We start from the raw sequence: 19,653 nt of genomic DNA, 5'->3' as shown, positions 1-19,653 counted from the left end.
GGTGCTTAGTTGCCGACTGAGATTAAACCACGACAGTCCTTTTTGGCGCCCAACATGGGGCTCGAACCCCATCAAATTAAAAGAAATATCACAATTAAGCTGCAAATAAATTTAATCCATGAACCTCAACAGTGAGTAGAGAAATCTTCAAGCAGAATGGCTGAAAGTTTAGATCTATAAATAGAGTTCTGTGCTTCAGATTTAAAGTTTAAAATATTTATAACCAAGACAAGCATGTCGGGCTGTTCTTTATTTTTTAAAAAAGATTAATGTAATAGACTAATCAACGTTCAGTAGAGAGATTTAAAAAGAGATTTAAGTGTTAAGCATTTCCACTGTAAAGGTTTTTCCAATGCCAAATACCAGGAATACTAAAAATTGTTCCACCTGTGACTCTACACACAGAAAGTAGCTCAAATTCCATGACTTTTCAAAGCAGCAGGAGTGAACATTAAGGAGTTTCACACCCAATTTCTGATCTTGGTAGACAGACTGCATTACAACTAATTAAGAAAAGTCTTTAGAAATATATAACTAATTAATATTACCCTACTACCTACATATCCTGATCTTCAGTCTTCAGAGTATTTTTTGAAGCACTGTAACTGCTTAAAAGTACTATAACCATGCTTAAATTTAAATAGAAGTAATGCTTAATATAGATCTTAAACTCCTAGCTCAACTATGCTTTGTATCTAGACATGAAACTAACAGAATGAAGTTAAACTACAGCCAGCATTGCCACAGGACACCTGGACACTCAAGTCTTCTCCAATTCACACTGTATGTAACAAAATATTCCTCCAGTGAAAGGCCTCATATCTCTTCAAGACAAAAACATGCAGAATGTTTGGCTAACTTTACTACATATATGAGAGTTCTCCATTGGACATAAAACCTGTAACATAACATACTAATCATCAGAACAGATAACACTCTTCACCCTTTACCTTTAAGGCTGCTGTGCCAGCATACTGCCGGCTTATGGCATCTCCATTGTTCGCCCATATTATCTGGTAGATTCTATTGCATTTTACCGGCAAAGGCTGTTCTGGTGGCATCACACCCAGTTTTTTGAGCTGGAATTTGACATACACATTAATAGAAGGTTCAAGATAAAAATCATTCTCAGTATCAGAGCTTGATAAAGAAAATGGGAGCACTTGCCAAGCATTTAAATGTTAAATTTTATATGATCTGAAAAAGGAACCCATTCTGCTAATTTGTCAGATTAAATTAATTGTTAGCAATGAATCACTAATTCATTGTTAAACTTTGTATCACTGGATGCAGCAGTAATATATTAATTATGGATGTAGGAGCCAATCTTCAAAAAAATTAGCTGAAGGAAAACAAGTTACTCTAGATTACTCAAGATATAGGAAATGTTTCTATTTTCTATAGAGAACTATCAGAACAGACATCACAGAACTTTAACATGGATAAACAAGCTAATGTCTTCTATTGCAAAGGCATTTGTGACCTCAAAGGTCTGAAAATAAAGAAGTAGAATCTCTTTCCAGTTACAGTAAAAAGCACACCAGATTCTTAATCTTTTGCTTCTAGACACTAAAGCAAATGTAGTGGCTCCATTTTCAAACTTACTCCTCCCCCAAAACAAAACCTTAAAACAACTTCATATGTTGTGCTTATTATTAACACTTGTGCATTTTGGACAATTACTGTTTAACACTGATACTGAAAGTAAGATATCCTACTCTTCAGAACAACCAGTACTTAAGTTTTCCCAAGATAAGTCTCGGGTACAATACAAGCTTTAGTCTTTTTACATACACTAAATTGGTAAAGCAGCACATACATAACTGCAACATAGTCACTAAAAGTTAGGCCAACTGCAGGGATAACTTGGGCTAAGTCATAGGCAAGCCCCAATTTACAACCAATAAAAAAAAGCTCAAGCACTCTTTGCAAGTTAGATGAAAGTGATACAAGTCTGTTTATTGACTTTGAAAGCCCTATCAAGTCTCCAGCTGAGAGAAAACAAGTCCTATGGTTCCAAGGAAGTGGTAAGGTACATGTAACTCTCAATCTTCTACTTTATGTCAGTCACCTTCCAATGCTTAGGGCATTTCTCAGTTATGAATTGATTCCAAAGTACTTCAGCTATAATACAAGAATGATGTAGCACATCACAAGCTAATACTATAGCAATGATTACTGAAGTCATCTTCACAACACTCTGTATAACCCTTGATTTTGAAAGATTGCCTTTAAACTCACAGAGTTAACATATATAGAAATCCTATTCCGAAATAAAGACTGTGGGATTCCTGGTCCCACCCCTTGTCCCCAATATTCTTTCTATGTCAGGAGCATCATAAGAGCAGATGACAAACAGGAACTGCCAGATACAATGGTTAGAGTCATTCATTCTTCATCCTAATGAAGGACCCACTTCATCCTTTGTCCTTCACTCTAAGCATAGTCAAGGTTTGTTCATTTTGGGCTGGGCTGTAACTGAGGCTTCAAAGTTTCAGTTACAGTACTATTAAGTCTTGACAAGGGAAGACAATCATCACTGAGCTTCTATATCAAAAAGCAAATGGGGGGCAGGGCACTGAGGAGGAAGACTAAAGGAAGGACTCTCAGTCTGCTTGGAAATGCCTTCTCTATACAGGAAGAACTATTCCAGAACATAATAGTCAGCCATCTGGGATATTTACATCATGAATTAATTATTCCTCTACACACAGAAGAGACAACTAATCTCTCTACCTGCTGCACCACAATACTTCACTTCAAAGCTGCTAAAATAGCATCCAACGTCTAGTTAGATTTCAGTCCTTTAACATCTCATTTGGGGAGGGATTTATTTAGGGGGGGTGGGGTGTGTGTGTAAACTTTGTGTTACTGCATAACTTAAATTAAAATTACTAAATCAAAACAAGAGAATCCTCTCCAAGATGTCATTTCCTCTCTGAAGGAGGACACTAAGCATCACTGTTTCAGAATGATTTCAAGTTATTTTAGTTGTACATATTACTTTCAGCTTCATAGCTCTCCAAGGAGTTTGCAAAGAGCCGGGGGTGGTGTGTGTGTGTAAACTTTGTGTTGCTGCATAACTTAAATTAAAATTACTAAATCAAAACAAGAGAATCCTCTCCAAGATGTCATTTCCTCTCTGAAGGAGGACACTAAGCATCACTGTTTCAGAATGATTTCAAGTTATTTTAGTTGTACATACTACTTTCAGCTTCATAGCTCTCCAAGGAGTTTGCAAAGAGCCTTTTCAGTAGAGGTTAGTTTAGCATTTTTCAAACACACAGATTTCCCTGTGAATAACAATTAAGCTCTGAGGTACTCAGTACTTGAAAAAGTACATTAGTTATACATGCCTGCTGTTCCATGACCACTCTTGCAATAGCAGCCTGCACAACATTGGTACGATCCAGACAGTCCATGCAGTTAACTCGAAAAATTCCTTCCTGTTTACAAATCACACCAGCTTGGTCAACCCTTTCAACAGAAAAATAGAGCAAAAGCATACTGAGACACTTAAAATCCAGTGTAGTTTAACAGCTTCTACAAACAGTAGAAAGTTTTACACATGGAGTACTATTTTAGTTGCACTCATCACCCCAGCCACACCTCACTCAGAATTAACTGCTCTTGTTCCCACCATCCTCTTCTTTAGTCTAGGCTAGATATCCAACATACATCTTATGGGGCCATAAACTTGATATGTAATCAGATGTTGAATTCAATTTATACATATAATACAATACGAGCTTTCAAGAGAAAAGGCATTTAATTCCAAAAACATAGAAGCCAACAATAATGACAACAACATCTCACTCACAAAATACATTGAACAATATATAGTAATTGACTGAAGACTGCAGCCATACTCATTACCAAAATGCATAAACTCTAATCAGTACAAACTAAAGGTCAAACATGCCTACTGTTTTCAATAGCAAGGTTGGCATTCTAGGGTTTGTGGGTCAAATACGAAGTGTTTCACATTAAATATAAGAAACCCTAAAAGTGTTAAATGCAGTAAGCCTCAGGCAGAAAACAGCATCTGAGAATTTTTGCTGTTACATGTTTAGAACACCAATACTTCACAACACAAAAACTCTGATGCACAAGCTGGGCACCAAGAGAGGAATATAAAATATACCAGTTATGACAAAAATCAAGGACTCTGAATATGTACTGTTTTATTTTTTTCTACAAATATTTCATACTAGTCTAAAAACAGTTAAGTACCTACCAGCACCACTTCATGTCAAGAATAATATCATGAATGGCATCAGTCAGTGTTTGAACATTTTCAAACTTCATTCCTCGGCTAAAATACAGAATTTCACAGAAGTTAGTTTGAACTAGAGTAGTGATTTTTCTTTACTTAATTATTTTGTATTATTTGTAATGTTAACAAAGATAGTGTTTTGGCTAAGTGGGAGACACAGACATTCTCTCCTGCAATAAACTTTAAATAGCAGCCAATATTCAGAACTATTTTAAAGTACAGTTCAATATCTAAATCCAAGGCAAGAGATCTTTAAATTCTGAAGAATTTGCATTCTTGAATGCTGCTTCCATAAGGAAGAACAAATGTGCAGCTATTGAGGCATGTGCAACATTCTGTTCTCATTTTAGGCACAGCCTCAACAAAAGTAACCACTATAGATTTGAAATTGGGATGGCCTGTCCTGCTTTACCGGTGATTCTATAGAAAAAACACCTACAGACACATCATCCCCTCCTTCCCCCACCAGGTTGTTTTCAGTACTGTTTTCTATTCACTCATGCTCACAGTGCAAAAAGAAACAGTCCTGGTCACTACAGCGGTTCTTAAGAGAAAAGCAAACAAACAAAAATGAAAGCTCATTTAAACAAAAGAGTAAGTATCAAATCAATTCAGGATGTCAACAGTCCTACAGAAAAGCAGTCTCAAAGGCCATTACTATTTTGAGGGGGTTTTCCCTTTTCCCTCCCCCTCTCAGACAACATCTACTAATGACACACTTAGTCAGTAATGTTTTCCCAGGCCAGATGCAATCCCTAGATTAAGTTAGGAAATGAAGATTAAAACAGTTTTTAGATCCCATATTCGTACACAAACGCAGTCTGCTTGAGGGAAGCATGAGAAATACATGCCTGTGTGACAGACCAGATGCTTGGGCATGTGAACACTGCACTAGACCATGCCAACGTCAGAGTGCAGTCATGAAAACAGCAACTATTCATACTGGATTAAAATAAAGTCCAGTGTATTTTATAATGGAAAAACAGCATCAGGGTCCTGGAAGAACCCATACGTTTACAGAAACAAGCAAGAGAAACAGAAGAATGGCTTGTACTAAAGAATTAAGAGCAGAATGCTACATAGTTTGAAAAGCAGGTCAGCCACAGCTTTACATTCATAGTATGTTTAAGGAAACTCTCTTGCTTAAAATGTGTAACAACTTCTAAGCTTTGCCTAATAAATAACTGCATATGTAACAGGTCAGGGACACAAGATCAACAAACAGCAGTGCTTGATTACCCAAACTTGAGCTTTTATAGTGCTTTAGTTTACAAAATGTATTCTTCCTATTTAAAAGAAAAGTATTTCATGCAGAAGTAGAAATAATAATGGCTTTTCTCCTCCCTTCTACTCTCCTTTCATGCTAATAAAAAAAGATGCAAAGTGGCTTTTTAAAAGGTTTCTTACCAGTGCTCATGGAAGTCAAATGAAACATAAGTCAGATTTGCATTGTTGTACAGAAGAACTTGTTTAAGGTAAGCATCTCCAATAATCTTCTCTCTGCCCGTCTGATCCACCAAATTAATAATAACCTGTTCAAAAGTTTTATTATTTAACACTTGTCATCTGCTACATGACTTGCTTAGATATATACCAGGGAATAACAAACAGCTCAAGAGTTAAAAGATTTGCAGGTAATGTTGCTGAAGTTACAATCTTTGCTAGATTGTACCCAAGATCAAATAAGCTCCAACAGTTACCTGCCTACCTGAATTTTAGTACAGAGAAGCTATGAATTCACAGGACAGGTACACAAAAGTGGGTATTGCACATTTCTGTAAGTTATTGCTGTTTTTTAGAGGTTACTTAAAAGAATACTTGAAAAACTTAGTAAAATTCTATTTATGTACCACCCTTCCAATTGTCAACAAGCTTCTAAAAAACCACAACCAATATCACCAACAAGAAAAACAAACTAAAAACATTAACTTTCATCCCCTGCATTTTCATAAGATGACTATTTTATCATGTAGCACTCACCTGCTTTTTGTAATTTTTCAGCTGTTCTTCAAAATGTGCACGAAAACAGGACACTGTTTCATTTTCACCTACAAGGCAGAGCAGTGTTAGACAGAAACAGCCTGTTCAGCAACAAGTCCTGTTTGAAGTATTAAATCATGTCCAGATCTATACTCTAAAAAACCAAGATAGCTTTGCTTAAAGTACTTAGACACACAACATAAGACATTGTACAGAATTACTTTCAAAGGTCTTTCATCAATTTGCTCAATTTCAACATTGTTGCTCCACTACTATAGTGTACACCATTCTTGAATTTTGCTTTTTTTGCTTTTTGTGCAGAGCAGATTGGACAAAAATTTAACTTTTAATAAACCTGTTTAATCCTTCCACATATGCACCACACACCCACATAAACATCTCTTCCAAAAGAAGAGTGCTTATATTTATTTTGCATCTTTTGAAAAAGCAAACTGAAGTACAAGAAAGGTTTGCAAATTGCAAAGGGGGACATGCAGGACAGGGGATAATACTGAAAGTGTTATCCAGTTCTCCTAGAGGACAAAACTACATATAAAGAAAAACCAAAAATGCTATCCAGTTGATTCAAGGCACCACTGATTCCTCAGAGTCTCAGTTCCTACCTGTAAATCTATCAAATTAAATGCAATTCCTGAATACTTTTTTGAAACTAATCCTATTAGAAAATAAAAAAAAGAAAAAAAAGATGAATGAAAAAGAACTGCTCAGCTCTACAAACAGATGTCACAGCACAAGCTTTCAGTTGGAACTAATCAAGTTTTGCTTCCAAATATCTGGGGGGGATTGGGAGGTGTTTTACATTGATTTTCCTCACTTTATGAATTTATTTAAATTTCCATCTCCATGATGTGGCAACAAGTCATCCCTCTCCAGTAATCTCCAGGTTATTTGGTATAAAAATCACAAGAAACCCCAATCTGTTGATGAATCTTCCTTAAGTTTGCAATGATAGTAACTGCTTGTCAACTTAAAATTATGTGCTTTACTCAAGTTCCTAAGCAAGCTCAAAGGCCCATTTTACTAAGTCTTACTCAAGACACAGGGAAAAAACAGTCCTTTAATGTTCCCACATCACAGCCCCCTCTGAAAGAGCAGGTTTTTTTTATTTTCAGCCCGAAAAATAGTCTTCAGTGGCAGAAGACCAGACCTGCTAATGCTAGAGGAGAATGTGAATCCAAACACACGAGTTGGACTTGCAGAAGTACATACTTACGATCTTGGATGCCAGTCAACCCAATCCAGTGGGAGTCTGATTATACAAGATCATGAACATACTAGCTTCCTTCAAGAAAAGTTTCTCCTTTACAAAGCTAAACCTAGAGCAGATTTTGTTGACCTCTATCTTTTAGGCTATGAATACGTAGTTCATACAAGCATCCAGATTTGCCACAGTCTTGTCAATATTCTTACATGCTTTGGCTTTTGCATTATCTTTGAGTGGAAAAGGAAGCAATTTAGATCTGACAAAGCCCACTAGATAGCACTTAATTTCAGAGAAGACAAAAGCACACTACAAAACTGGCATACGAAATGTCTATGTTTTCCCACATTGAAATAGCAGTTCTTAACACAGAAGGAAGCTCACCATAAGTTAACTTCGTGGACAAAGATATTTGTAAGACATCAATGTCTAAGCAGGTTCTCAAAAGAGAAAGCCAAATTGTCTCCCTTCCCAACCCAGAAAACACTGCAACAAATAAGACTAGACATAAAACAGGTACTTCATTAAATATTGAAATTCAAGACCTGTTAGAATTTACAATGGACAGGAAGTCAGAGCTCTGCATATTTGCAATTGGAGTAGGAGTTAACTGGAGTCAAGTCATTACTGTTATTCCTGGCTTTTAGAAAGTGCCACAGTGGTAAAGCAACACTCCAATGAACCTATTTCTAAGGGAATTCTGATCTTTAGTTATTCCACTCAAATACTTACTCTTGTCCAGTCGGGGCCGTGGGTTATATCTATATCCAACTTGGCTCCAGAAAACAGGCACAGAGCCTCTTGTTTGTATAAATGAAAGAGTATGATTATGAACATGAATCAGTTGTTCTGTCTCAACATAATTTGCCACATTTCCATTTTTATCAACACCTCTTCGCTTATACCGCATTCCTAGGAAGAATGAGAATGATCAATTCATATTTAAGTTTTAGTCTTACTCTTAAACATTAATAACTTGTTACCATTTTTGACAACAGTAACACAAGAAAAGAGTTCCAGCCAAAATCCATGATCAATGGTAAAAGTCACTCCTATCCTAGTCTAATCCACAAAAGTTATGGTGGCTATATGGATAAAGTTTATTTAGTGATATACTATGAGCAGCAGAAAGTAAGTTGACAGGACAAGGCAGTTTACTGGCACTATAAAGTCACAGATATATCCAGTCCACCCTAAAGGATACATTACTTCCTGTTCTGTAAAGTTTAGCAGAAAGTTTTACTTTAGTGCTCGGTATTTTCCATGAACCTAAAGGCCACTTTTACTGACAGATGCTCCACTTCTTACAATCAGAGATCCCACAAGCAGCCCAAGAAGGCTTGCACGTTCCACGGAACAGAATACTTCCCTCCCTTGTTTTAACCTGTATAACTAATTCTGCACATTAAGAACAGATACTGGTCTTCTGACTACACAGTTTTTTGCCTAGCCATCTCTGATTTGATCATTAAACGGAACAGATAAGTGTTTGCATATGGAGGTTTTGCACATCCTTTACTCAAAGGAGAGTACATCACTATTCAGAAAGGATGCAGGTGGTAACAAGGGATGGGGAAGGAATAAGTAAAAAGGGTGGGAGAAAGATTCAAAGCCATGGTTTATAGCATGGAAATTCAGTTCCACAGAATTGGAACAATTCTGTTCGAGACATGAAGTAGCACTGGACCAGACTTTTGAACTGAACACCAACAGCACTAGCTAAGGACTATGGGAGAGAAGGGAAGAGGTTAGAAATAGGGAAGTGAAAGGAATGTAAAATACCTATCATAGGGACCTTCATAGGGTCACAAAACATCACAGCAGTTTTACAGCATTTAATCAGAAGGGGGCTTTTAGGCTAAAGCATCAGACACCCTTTACTTATGTCCTGCCACCAATAGTGGCTGTTACACCAAAATCCAAACTAAACCATTGCACAGGAAACTTCAGCTCCCTTACTTTTGATATCTCAACTTTTGCAGGCACTAGGCTCTTGCTCTCTCAAGCTTAAGAGCAGCTGTCTTCCTTTATCTCATGATACATCTCCTTAAGGTCTTGGGTATGTTGATAATTTAGTGCCATGGTTTTGGGGTTTTTTTTTTTTCCTCTAAATCACAAACAAGCTGCCTGACAAATAAAGAATAAGTATATTTAAAACAGAATTATCTTAGGCTTTCAAGTCAGTGTTTCCTCTGTTTTTTGGGGTGCATTTGTTTGTTTTTTAACTACAATATTTCAGAAATGAAAACACTTTGAACTCCTGGCTAAAATTATGTATTACAGAATGAATTAAACACACAACTTAATCCTATAATTATTCATCAAAACATTTGATCAATTTACTGAAACAATCTTTTCATGTATAGGGAGAAAGTTCTACACAGCTTATGCTCTGGACTAGCAATCAGATGAGCATAGTGTCATGAACAGTAAGAGGGAATCAATAAGCAATTTGCCCTCTGTGATTCAGTTTCTGTATCTGTAAAACAATTTAGTATACATAAGGCATACTGCAAACTAGACACTACCATGAAACCCTCAAATATTTACTCTGAGTTGTTCTGACAAATAATTTTCCTGGAAACTGAATTAAATGCATTGATGTGAGATGTGGTACAAAGGCCAGTCCTATATCAGGGCAAGCTCACCAGGTTTTTCCCTTGTTTTGACATGTTAAAAACCTAACTGCGTACGAAGGGAGTTGGACACGGTGGAGAATATCTTAAAAAATGTGATAGACTGAAAAGGCTTAGAGTTGAACAGGACCTACTAAAGTGTGAAATGATTCAATCTTTCTTTCTGCGCTCCTAAGGACAGGGAATAATTTTTGTTTGCCTTGCTGCTATTAGAATAAGTCAAGTAAGGTGCAAGACCAAAGCATGGTTCTTATTTCACACCTTGGCCCTACATAAACATCTCTTGGGACGCAGGCACGCACACACATGCGCCTTTTCAAGTCTCTATTCAGCTGCTGTCAAGCCCTTAAAAGAAGACCTTTGAAAATTTAATTCCCACCCAGGCCTACTGAAATATATCAGGACAGAGCTGTACACAAGGTCCTAATCAAGGTGTTCTTTGCAAAGATGGAACTTTATCTCAGAACTGATACACTCAGATACATTCAGTGCCCACCAGGAGACCAGTGAAACTCACATAGTAACCACCCTAAGTAACAGCTGTGTAGTGCTGTATGCATTACAGCCTTTTCTTTTCCTCCTATAAGCAGGAAAGGCTGTAGCACATACTTTGACAAGAATCTGCTAAACAACAAAACTTGGAAGAGTGCTATATCATCTGCATCCCTCTCTCCAGTGTTCAGGAACAATCCCAATACCTTGAACTATGTTTGCCTACCAGCTCTGTGCCGACTCCGGCGTGAAATAAGTGCCACCAGAAATGTTGGATGAATGTCATCTACACAAGTTGATTCCTGAGGAGTTTCAGGACTGCTCTTATCATCATCAGAAGATTCACTATAGTTTACTACAAGCTCTTCAATTTGCACAAATCCTTGTATGATGGGTATAATCCAGAAGTCCACTTCAGCATTCTGAAGGTTACAAAAAACATTTACATTCTTTTTGGTTCTACATTACCTACAATTATTTCTGCCATTTCTTGTGTTTATAAACAGTTGCTTCGCATGCTTTTCATGTTTTAAGAAATTTTTGCCATATCCTTGTCTGATTTCTGTAAGGGGTACCAGCATTTTTCCTCCATTAGTCGTAGGGCTTTTAAATCAGTAGGAAGAAAGAGAAAGCAACTTCAGATATTTTGTGGAGATGAAGCAAGCTGAATCAAGTCAAGGCAAAGAGCCCTCCTCTACTCCCAGCTATCTAGGGATAGAAAAGAACCTGCAATATTTTTCTGTAAGGGGTACCAGCATTTTTCCTCCATTAGTCGTAGGGCTTTTAAATCAGTAGGAAGAAAGAGAAAGCAACTTCAGATATTTTGTGGAGATGAAGCAAGCTGAATCAAGTCAAGGCAAAGAGCCCTCCTCTACTCCCAGCTATCTAGGGATAGAAAAGAACCCTGCAATATTTAAAAGCTTTTTTCCCCCCTTTCCCCCAAGGGAGTTTTCAGACAATGTGACATCTGATGTTTAAACACATTAAAAGCTTAAAGTAGTAACTTCTCATGTCAAAGATAGTCAGTTCAGACAGAGCAGCAAATATTGGTAATTTATTATCTAGTTTCTGCTTTAAGGCAGTTTTAGAACCTCTGTGTGGACATACAGCATTACATTTATACACATAGATAGATAAAAATTCAAGTGTAATGTTGTTAGCCTGTTTTCAGCAAAACATGTTAGCATAAGCTTTATAGGGGCCAGCTTAGTACCCAAGCCAACTGGTTCAGGGCTCTGCACTTCAGTGCTTTGTCACCCTAAAACCTCAATTTCTTAAACAGAATTTAGATCTGAATTCCATACAAATTCAAGGTTATCCATTTATAACATGAAAAATACAACTAGTTAAACTCCTGCATTATATAAAACCTTTCAAAGAGCATCTAGGTTTACCCTGCTCTGACTCCATCAGCATTAGAGTATATAAAGTTATTAATGAAAGAGAGATGCAGGGCATAAGGTAGGATGTCTGCTATCATCTTTAAAAGAAACTAAGACTTGACCTAAACTGGCATACAGTAGTTAGTAACTCAGTCCTTTATCTAGGAGGTTAGTTTAAAATGAAGTGAGATTATACACTGAAGAAAAAGAGTGGTTGTTCTCTGTTTCTTTGTTTGTGCCCACTGGTTAGGAAAATGCTTTATCTACTACTCTGAATAGCTGTTCAGAATAACTTGTTCTACACTACTGTTACATTGATCAGCTACTCTGGTCAAGGAGAAAAACAGCAGTCTCCACTTAGGAAGACAAAAATCTTGTCTCAAGCAAATTTTGGAATTCAGAGTTTCTTTCTTTTCTGGCTCCTCCTCCTTATCAAATAATCAGCTCTGTCCAGGGATAATCCATTTCACAGATAAATACATCATAAGTTTACCTTCAGAAATCAGCACAAACATATCACACATCAAGTTATTCTGTACTGCTTTATTTAATAAAATTTTAAATTCAGTTGATGTGCATTCATTAGCAATGATCACAGGCTAACTAGAAGACTGCTGGAAGGCCAGCTGCTCAGCTTCAGAAGGCACAGTCCTGATCCTGACCCATCTGCCAAGCAGGTTTTTAAGTAAACATCTGCAAGGCCTTAAGTAAATATTTCAACTAAAACTAAAGAATGGTTCTCATAATATACATGTTATTGTTAGAAATAAGACTCACATCAATGCTGATGAGATCTTCAATCATGTGCTTGTTCCAAAAGAATCTGTCATCAACCTGTTTAAAACAAAAAGGGCAGTTTTTGCAATATTTTAAGTAAGGTTTGGCAATATCTTTGGTAAAGACACCAGTGTTATTCACTACAACTGTACATACAAGTCTAGCATTCACTACTTTTGAATATAACAGGTCAGTTAAAGACATGCTGTTGGAGACTTTTGTTTCATTTCCTCGCACTGAAGCTGGTTACAGGGCAAGATCTTCAGCTGCTGTAGATTATACCAGCAGAGAATGTAACTAGTCAAGTCTGGACACATACATTATTGAACAGCACATCCCCCAAAAGAAAAAAAACCACACACACACACCCCCAAAAAACACACACACTTACTTTTCGCCACAGTGGTAAGTTAGTTTTCTCACACGCACTCTGCCTCTGCACAGAATTTGTTAGGTCATAGGTCAGGCTGTAGTAAAAGGAGTCTGAATCCATGAACATTTTGAACAACTCCTCCAATAGTCTCTTCTCCAGCTTCTCTTTTTCCTTGCTTTCCTTAATCTGAAAGAAAAGTAATGGCTTTCTTATGTCTTCTCTTTGACTGACAAAGACTCTGACCATATTTGCTAAATGCCATTTCTAACCTTGTAGAACAAGCATTTTCTCATTGAGGAGCAGGATCTTAAAATTCCTAGCAGAGATAAACACAGGGGCCAGCATCTTCAGAAATATCATGCTATTACTTTTAGCAGTAAGGGCATTCAGACCAGTCAGACCCTGAAACGTACTACTTGAATGTAAGCTCCAGAAGTTTCAGCCTCAGGAGTTTCTGTGAAATACTGCAACTACTTGTTCTAATTTTAATATTGTTTAGACTTTCAAATCCAAGCCATTATTGTGTAAAAAGCATTTTGATAAGATTGTATAGTGTTCTCTGAGGAACTGTGCACCAAATTTTGTCTCCCAATTCTATATGGTAAGAGATGCTTATGCAGAGCAATTTGTAGAAGTTTAGAATCCCACTAGAAGCGAATCCTGGTAAGAAGGCACTCTTAGTGCCTTAGTAATTCTGCCAAAATTATATAATTAGAAAATGAAAAATCATAGAAGAGCAACAGTTAAATAATCAAAAATTAAATTGAACTTCAAGACAGAATAGTTGCACATTCTGCAGTTTTTCCACTAGTTCTCTTTTTAGGTCTTAGTACTCCATTTGATCATCCACCACAACCTTTGAATTATCAACTAAACATTTTGAAAAAACAAGAAGAGAGTAGAAAGCTTTACCTTCTTTTTATTTGGAGCAGACACATTTGATTTAATTTGAGTAAGTGTCTTCAGCAGAAATTTTGTGTCATCTGGGGACTGTGTAATCTTCTCCGGCTTGTTTATCCCAAAATGGTGCTTTTTACAAAGCTAAATAATGATATTGAATTAAAGCCAATACTTAAATACTCTTTAACAAGTTCAAGGCAATTTTAATTGAAGTCTACAAAAGCAAGACTGCAATGTCCACAAGCCTAAGGGAGACAACTCTGAAATACAGGGGGAACATGCAGGTTTCTATCTATAGCGTATTTCTCCCTCTTTTTTATAAAAGGCATTTTCTCCTGTGATTGTGAGAATGTCTGCCTCAATTTGACATGACTTGAGTATCCAGACCCACCTCAACTTCCCACCCAAATTACAGTGTAAATTAGTATTACTATCTTGTATTGTTTTTCCTTTATCCATTCTCTTTTGGCAAAAATTCTGCAACGTTTAAAGTAAGGGTTTCCCTTGAAGCCAAGTTATAGAATTAAGATTCCAAAACAGGATGGAAGCATGAGAATCCCTTAAAAAAAAAAATATATACTCTCTCCCGATTCAGAGCGCAAAGATGACAGCTTCTTCCCCCAAAAAACATACACATGAAGCCCTATCTTAGAGATATTTGGGGATAACCTCAGGAGTGAGTTGAAGTACTTGGGAGAGGGCACTGCAAATCTAAGTTCTTGTACAGGTTTTAGGCACAGAAGCACCTAGCGGATGCGGTATGTTCTTGCCTATGCAACTAAGAACAGGAAGGTATTACATCTAGATTTCAAGTCATATTCTTGTATCTCAGACCCTGGGAGGTTCTAATGCCCAGACCCTGAAGCAGTGCTTCAGCAGCTCTTCATGCTCCTAGAGTTCCACCAAAGCTTTGGAGATTCCATGTTACTCTTCCCCTCTTCAGGGAAGGATTCTATGGTGCCTGCCTGACAGCATGAAATACTATCACAAGCATCCTGTCCCCCCATCATCATGCCCCCTGCCACACACACTCAGAAAAGAAGCCCGCAGCCTGAAGACAGAATTGTTCTCCCAACAGTCTACTAACCACCGTGTACATCTTAGAGTACTAGGATTTATTGAAAGTCTTACCATCCTAGTCATTAAGAGGTAATCGGGAGAGCTTTTTTTTTTTTTTTTTTTTTTAAGTAAAAAACCCAAGGTTCCTATCCTAGTCTACAGCGTCCCTTTAGTAGATGATTCCAGTGGATTCAGTTCTGTTCTCAAATGATCTGTTGCTCAATTACACTAATGAAATTTTGTTCTTGTGGGGTACTTTCAAGGGTCTTTATGAAATTTGGGTACGATTTTATTGTAATTTCCCTCCCTAGCAGAACTTGTGATTTCTATTTAAAAAATAAAAACTTCTAATCAAAAACGGTATTTAAAAAGCACAAAATGTTCAATATGTCTGCATACACCAGGGAAAAAAAGAGATAAGAGGCACGTGTTTAAATATGATATTTCACATTTAGATTTCACTGAGGCAGAAGAAGAAAAGTCAGAATTCATTGAAGATATGTCATACCTCTAATTCCAGATCCTGAGGTTCTGTTTCAGAAAGTGGGATCACTGCAATCTTTGTTATTTTGCAAACCTCATGGTCTCCTGGAAGTTTGCCAATCAATGCTTTCTGACGAATTAAAAGTAGCCACCATGGTAAATCTGGAAAAAGATTAGTAGATGCTTTGATTTGTCCGTCAGGCACTTACTTTGATTAGTCTGCCAGAAGCTGCTTCTCCCCAATGTAAAACCCCTGCCAGGAACCATTTGACTAGAAGACTCCAGTGAACAATGATTTGCTATTGCTGTGTTTTGTTATTATGCATTGCAATAAAACAAACACTCAAAAAAAATACTTATTCAGCCTCTAATATAATAAGTCTATGAAACTATTTCATAGACTTACCCTTTAGAGGTAAAGTTACCACTGCTTCATCTATAGCAATTAGGCAATCTCTAGGATGATGCATATTCCCACCAATGTCACTAATGGCAGTACAATTTGAAAAGAAAAGATGGAGCTCACGCAGCAAGCTAAGATTTTCCCTTTGCACCTTCTGTTGTGTGTAAAACAGCAAACAAGACAGACACAGGTAACATCTGATTACAAGATTCATGAGTTAAGAAATTTGGTGAGCAAACATGGACTGCATCATAAAGCAGCTCATGTATGTTTAAAGCTTCACAACATCATTCTTGAAGTATAGGCATCTAAGTGGTGTAGAAATTAATGAGCCAAAGATTAATGAAGATATTGGTAACAGGTGCATTCCATACACATTCAATCTACAACATTTGCAATTATAGCTTCAACACTTTAAAAAGACAGGGAAACAGAACAACAAACATTCCCACCGACTGCTGAATAGTGACTGAACATTAGCTTTTCCTAGATTTTAATCCCTCGGTTAGATCAGTAGCATGCTAGTAACATGCTGGGCTTTTATGAGTCAAAAGTGAGAGTTCTGTTAAGAGAGATAAAAGAGGCACACATATACACTCACTATTTCTCCCAACTGAGAAGCAACCAACTGAGTTTAACTGAAGAGGTCATATACAGACGTTAAAAGCCTGCTATGGTAGACTTAAATATGCTTCCACACTTGTGACAGTAGATTGTGTGATGTATTATGCCTTCGAATCCAATATACAGCCTTTGAAAAAAAAAATCTATTTAGAGGCTTTATAGCAAATATAAAGTCTGTTTTCCTTGCTCAGTAAATTCCAAACAGTATTTTATCCTCTGAATGCTTAAGAAAACCCCAGGATAACATGTTTAAAGTCACAGGACACCCAAATTGTTCTCTTTCCCAGATTTTCCAATATACACTCAGCACAGAATTAAAGCTCTATCAAAGTTGTGAGCATCTTTCCAAAAACTGCAATTAAAAAAATCTTGAACACTTCAACCCAAATCTGACAACATATATATAAAGCAGCAGTTTCTTCTATCTAAAGAAAAGGAATAATCATTGTAAATAGACTACTGTGCATTATGACACTCCACTCCTTACTTTGATTCTATATTACTACCTTTAGAAAAGAGATGTGCTTATGTTGGGTACTAAGAAGCCTTTAAAAATTACAGATCCTCATAATTACAAATGTGCTGCGAGAACCAGAGGCTGCCCTCAAAAAGGGAGGAGGGGAAGGGGAATAAAGACATGCACCACTTATTTAATGTATGTGATCTTCTAAAGGGAGTCCTGCACTACTTCCTGAACACAGCATCAGAATCATAATCTCTATAGGATCAGAGACAAGTCAGGTTGGAAGGGATCTCAGGATGTCACCCTGCTTAAGCAGGGTCAGCTCTGAGGTTGGACCAGGTTACTCAAAGCCATGACATAAGCATAGTCTCCTAAAAACTGGTCAGAAGATAACAAATAAGGACAAGAGAGTGATAGCAAATGCCAGCAAGACAGTTATCCTCACTGACAGGTGCTGGAACAGCTTTTCTGTACAGGTACAGGCAACACAACTTGGAGAACACCTACCTTTGCATCCAGCATTCCACCTAGCAACCATGGGGGTAAGGTGGAAATAAGAAAAGGGAAGCTGAGGAAAACAGGACAGATTATATGCAACAGTGAGAAGACCAATGAATAGGTAAGAAAATCCCCTTAAAAAGGGGAAATTGAAATGCTGCCAAAAACACCAGCAACAGATGAAGATGTCTACCACTTCATCTAAAAAGAAGGTCTACCATTTTCTATAATGCTTTCCAGTATGTAAAAACAATACAGTCTCTGGAAACCCAGGGCAATCCAAGCTTAACAGAAGGGTAGTACAATAGGGCATCCAGACAGATATTCCTGTTGGGCAGTCCTATAATTTCATCTATTGCCACCTACAGAAGGTTAGCCACACAACTTACTCCTATGAGGAGATCACCAGTGTATGCCAACAAACAAAACAGATACTCTTAAGAAAGGACACCATCTAGAGCTCCAGTGAAATAATCAATATGATTCCATTGGAAAAAAGTACAATGTAAAGGCATTTCTAAGCAGATGTACCTTAGTAAAAACTGGAAAAGAAAAAAATCTCTGGCTACTCTTCAGTTTACCTCATTAAAAAACCCTGGAAGCAGTAAACAAGAACTTAAGAGTTTAATACAGCCAATAGAGTTCTGTATCCTTTTATTATTTTTAAAAATGCACTCAAAGTCATCTTGGTGTACACATTTCAAAACTCGATTTGTATTATAGCCAGAGCCACAGAACACTGAAAGAAAACAGGAATTCCCCAGCAGATCAAAAGAAAACAGTCAGGAAGTAATTATGCAGATAAAGTATGCCCTAAAGTAAAAGCTTCAACAATAGCCATAGAAGCAGCATATTATAGTTGCCAGCAATATCTAAATAACTGAATCCCTAAATAGAGTATGTGCTTCTGCAGTTAAAAAAAAGTAGTTCCATAGAATAGCTTTAAAAAAAAAAGTAAGATTAGCTTTTTTCTACTTTATGCGGGAGGTATGGTGTGTACGAGAACAACACTACAGCTATATGTCATTCCAGAAGAGTACATATTTTAAATCCTCTAAGATCTAATGTTCATTTTTAGTGTTTTATGAACTATGGCAGAGCAGATGGCAACAACATTTAAAGTATACCATATCTAAAGAAAGCTATTACCTCCCATTCCTCACTAAAACAGGAATTTAGCTCCTCTTTTGCTTCAACACTGTCAGCACACCACTGTTTATTTTCTCTAACACTTCCCAAACAATCCAGCATTTACTTTCCCCAAATGCTTCTGCAAACTAATTTAAAGTACTATAGCAAAAGAAAGCTATTACCTCCCATTCCTCACTAAAACAGGAATTTAGCTCCTCTTTTGCTTCAACACTGTCAGCACACCACTGTTTATTTTCTCTAACACTTCCCAAACAATCCAGCATTTACTTTCCCCAAATGCTTCTGCAGTAACTTTTCTTAAGCTGTGCATAAGTTTACTATAAATGCTGCTTTTTGCAAGTATTTTGATTTTAGTCAAGAAATTCCATGCTACCGTTTTCTTATTTTTTGTTACTTGAATAACTTAAAAATTAGTTGTATGTAAAAAGAATGTTTTAAGTTGTTGATTGGATTAAGTTAGAAATGGCAGCAGTTACATCTCATTGAAGAGATTTCAGATGCTGAACCACTCATTGTTTCTATCAAGATTCAGAGGCACGCTAACAAAAAAGCTTTCCTTTCCTGGGGATAGGGAAGGAGGAACTCCACTTCCCTTCTGTTTACTGAGTCTATGGAACCTTGCCAGCAGCATTTAATTTGGTCTTAATTAACCAGCACTGAAAGAGCACACCAAATTGATACAAGTACAGACATTAAACTGCATAGGAGTGTGCTTTGACCAAGAAACAGAAAAACGTGTGGTGGCAACAAATGAGTTAAGTGGAAGTTGCTGGAACTGGTTAAGAAATCCAGCTTTGGTTATAGTTCAATATACAGTATTAACTCTGAGCATATTCTAGCACTACAATGTTTGATCAACGTGCTAAGTAGTCTCTAATCAAAAGTGATTCAATTTCAGGCTACCATTACCGTTTCAGTGGATTAAAGTATCTA

At 37.0% G+C, this 19,653-nt stretch overlaps 1 protein-coding gene across 1 annotated transcript in view; it reads right to left on the bottom strand.

Moving 5' to 3' along the window:
- Positions 1-19,653, bottom strand: part of INPP5F (inositol polyphosphate-5-phosphatase F) — a 47,486-nt gene that overhangs the window by 8,550 nt on the left and 19,283 nt on the right. The window contains exons 3-13 of the mRNA XM_009277917.2: positions 15,606-15,742; positions 14,051-14,179; positions 13,157-13,324; positions 12,766-12,822; positions 10,833-11,028; positions 8,211-8,390; positions 6,257-6,324; positions 5,684-5,808; positions 4,238-4,315; positions 3,357-3,477; positions 951-1,079 (exon numbers count right to left, since the gene is read on the bottom strand). Of these exons, the coding sequence (XP_009276192.2) occupies positions 951-1,079; positions 3,357-3,477; positions 4,238-4,315; positions 5,684-5,808; positions 6,257-6,324; positions 8,211-8,390; positions 10,833-11,028; positions 12,766-12,822; positions 13,157-13,324; positions 14,051-14,179; positions 15,606-15,742 (1,388 nt within the window). The remainder of the gene's footprint in view (positions 1-950; positions 1,080-3,356; positions 3,478-4,237; positions 4,316-5,683; positions 5,809-6,256; positions 6,325-8,210; positions 8,391-10,832; positions 11,029-12,765; positions 12,823-13,156; positions 13,325-14,050; positions 14,180-15,605; positions 15,743-19,653) is intronic.

Source organism: Aptenodytes forsteri, unplaced genomic scaffold (assembly GCF_000699145.1).
Source record: "Aptenodytes forsteri isolate BGI_AS27 unplaced genomic scaffold, ASM69914v1 Scaffold15, whole genome shotgun sequence".
NCBI lineage: Eukaryota > Metazoa > Chordata > Aves > Sphenisciformes > Spheniscidae > Aptenodytes > Aptenodytes forsteri.
The sequence above is the reverse complement of the archived record's forward strand: the minus strand, read 5'-3'. Positions and strand labels throughout refer to the sequence as shown.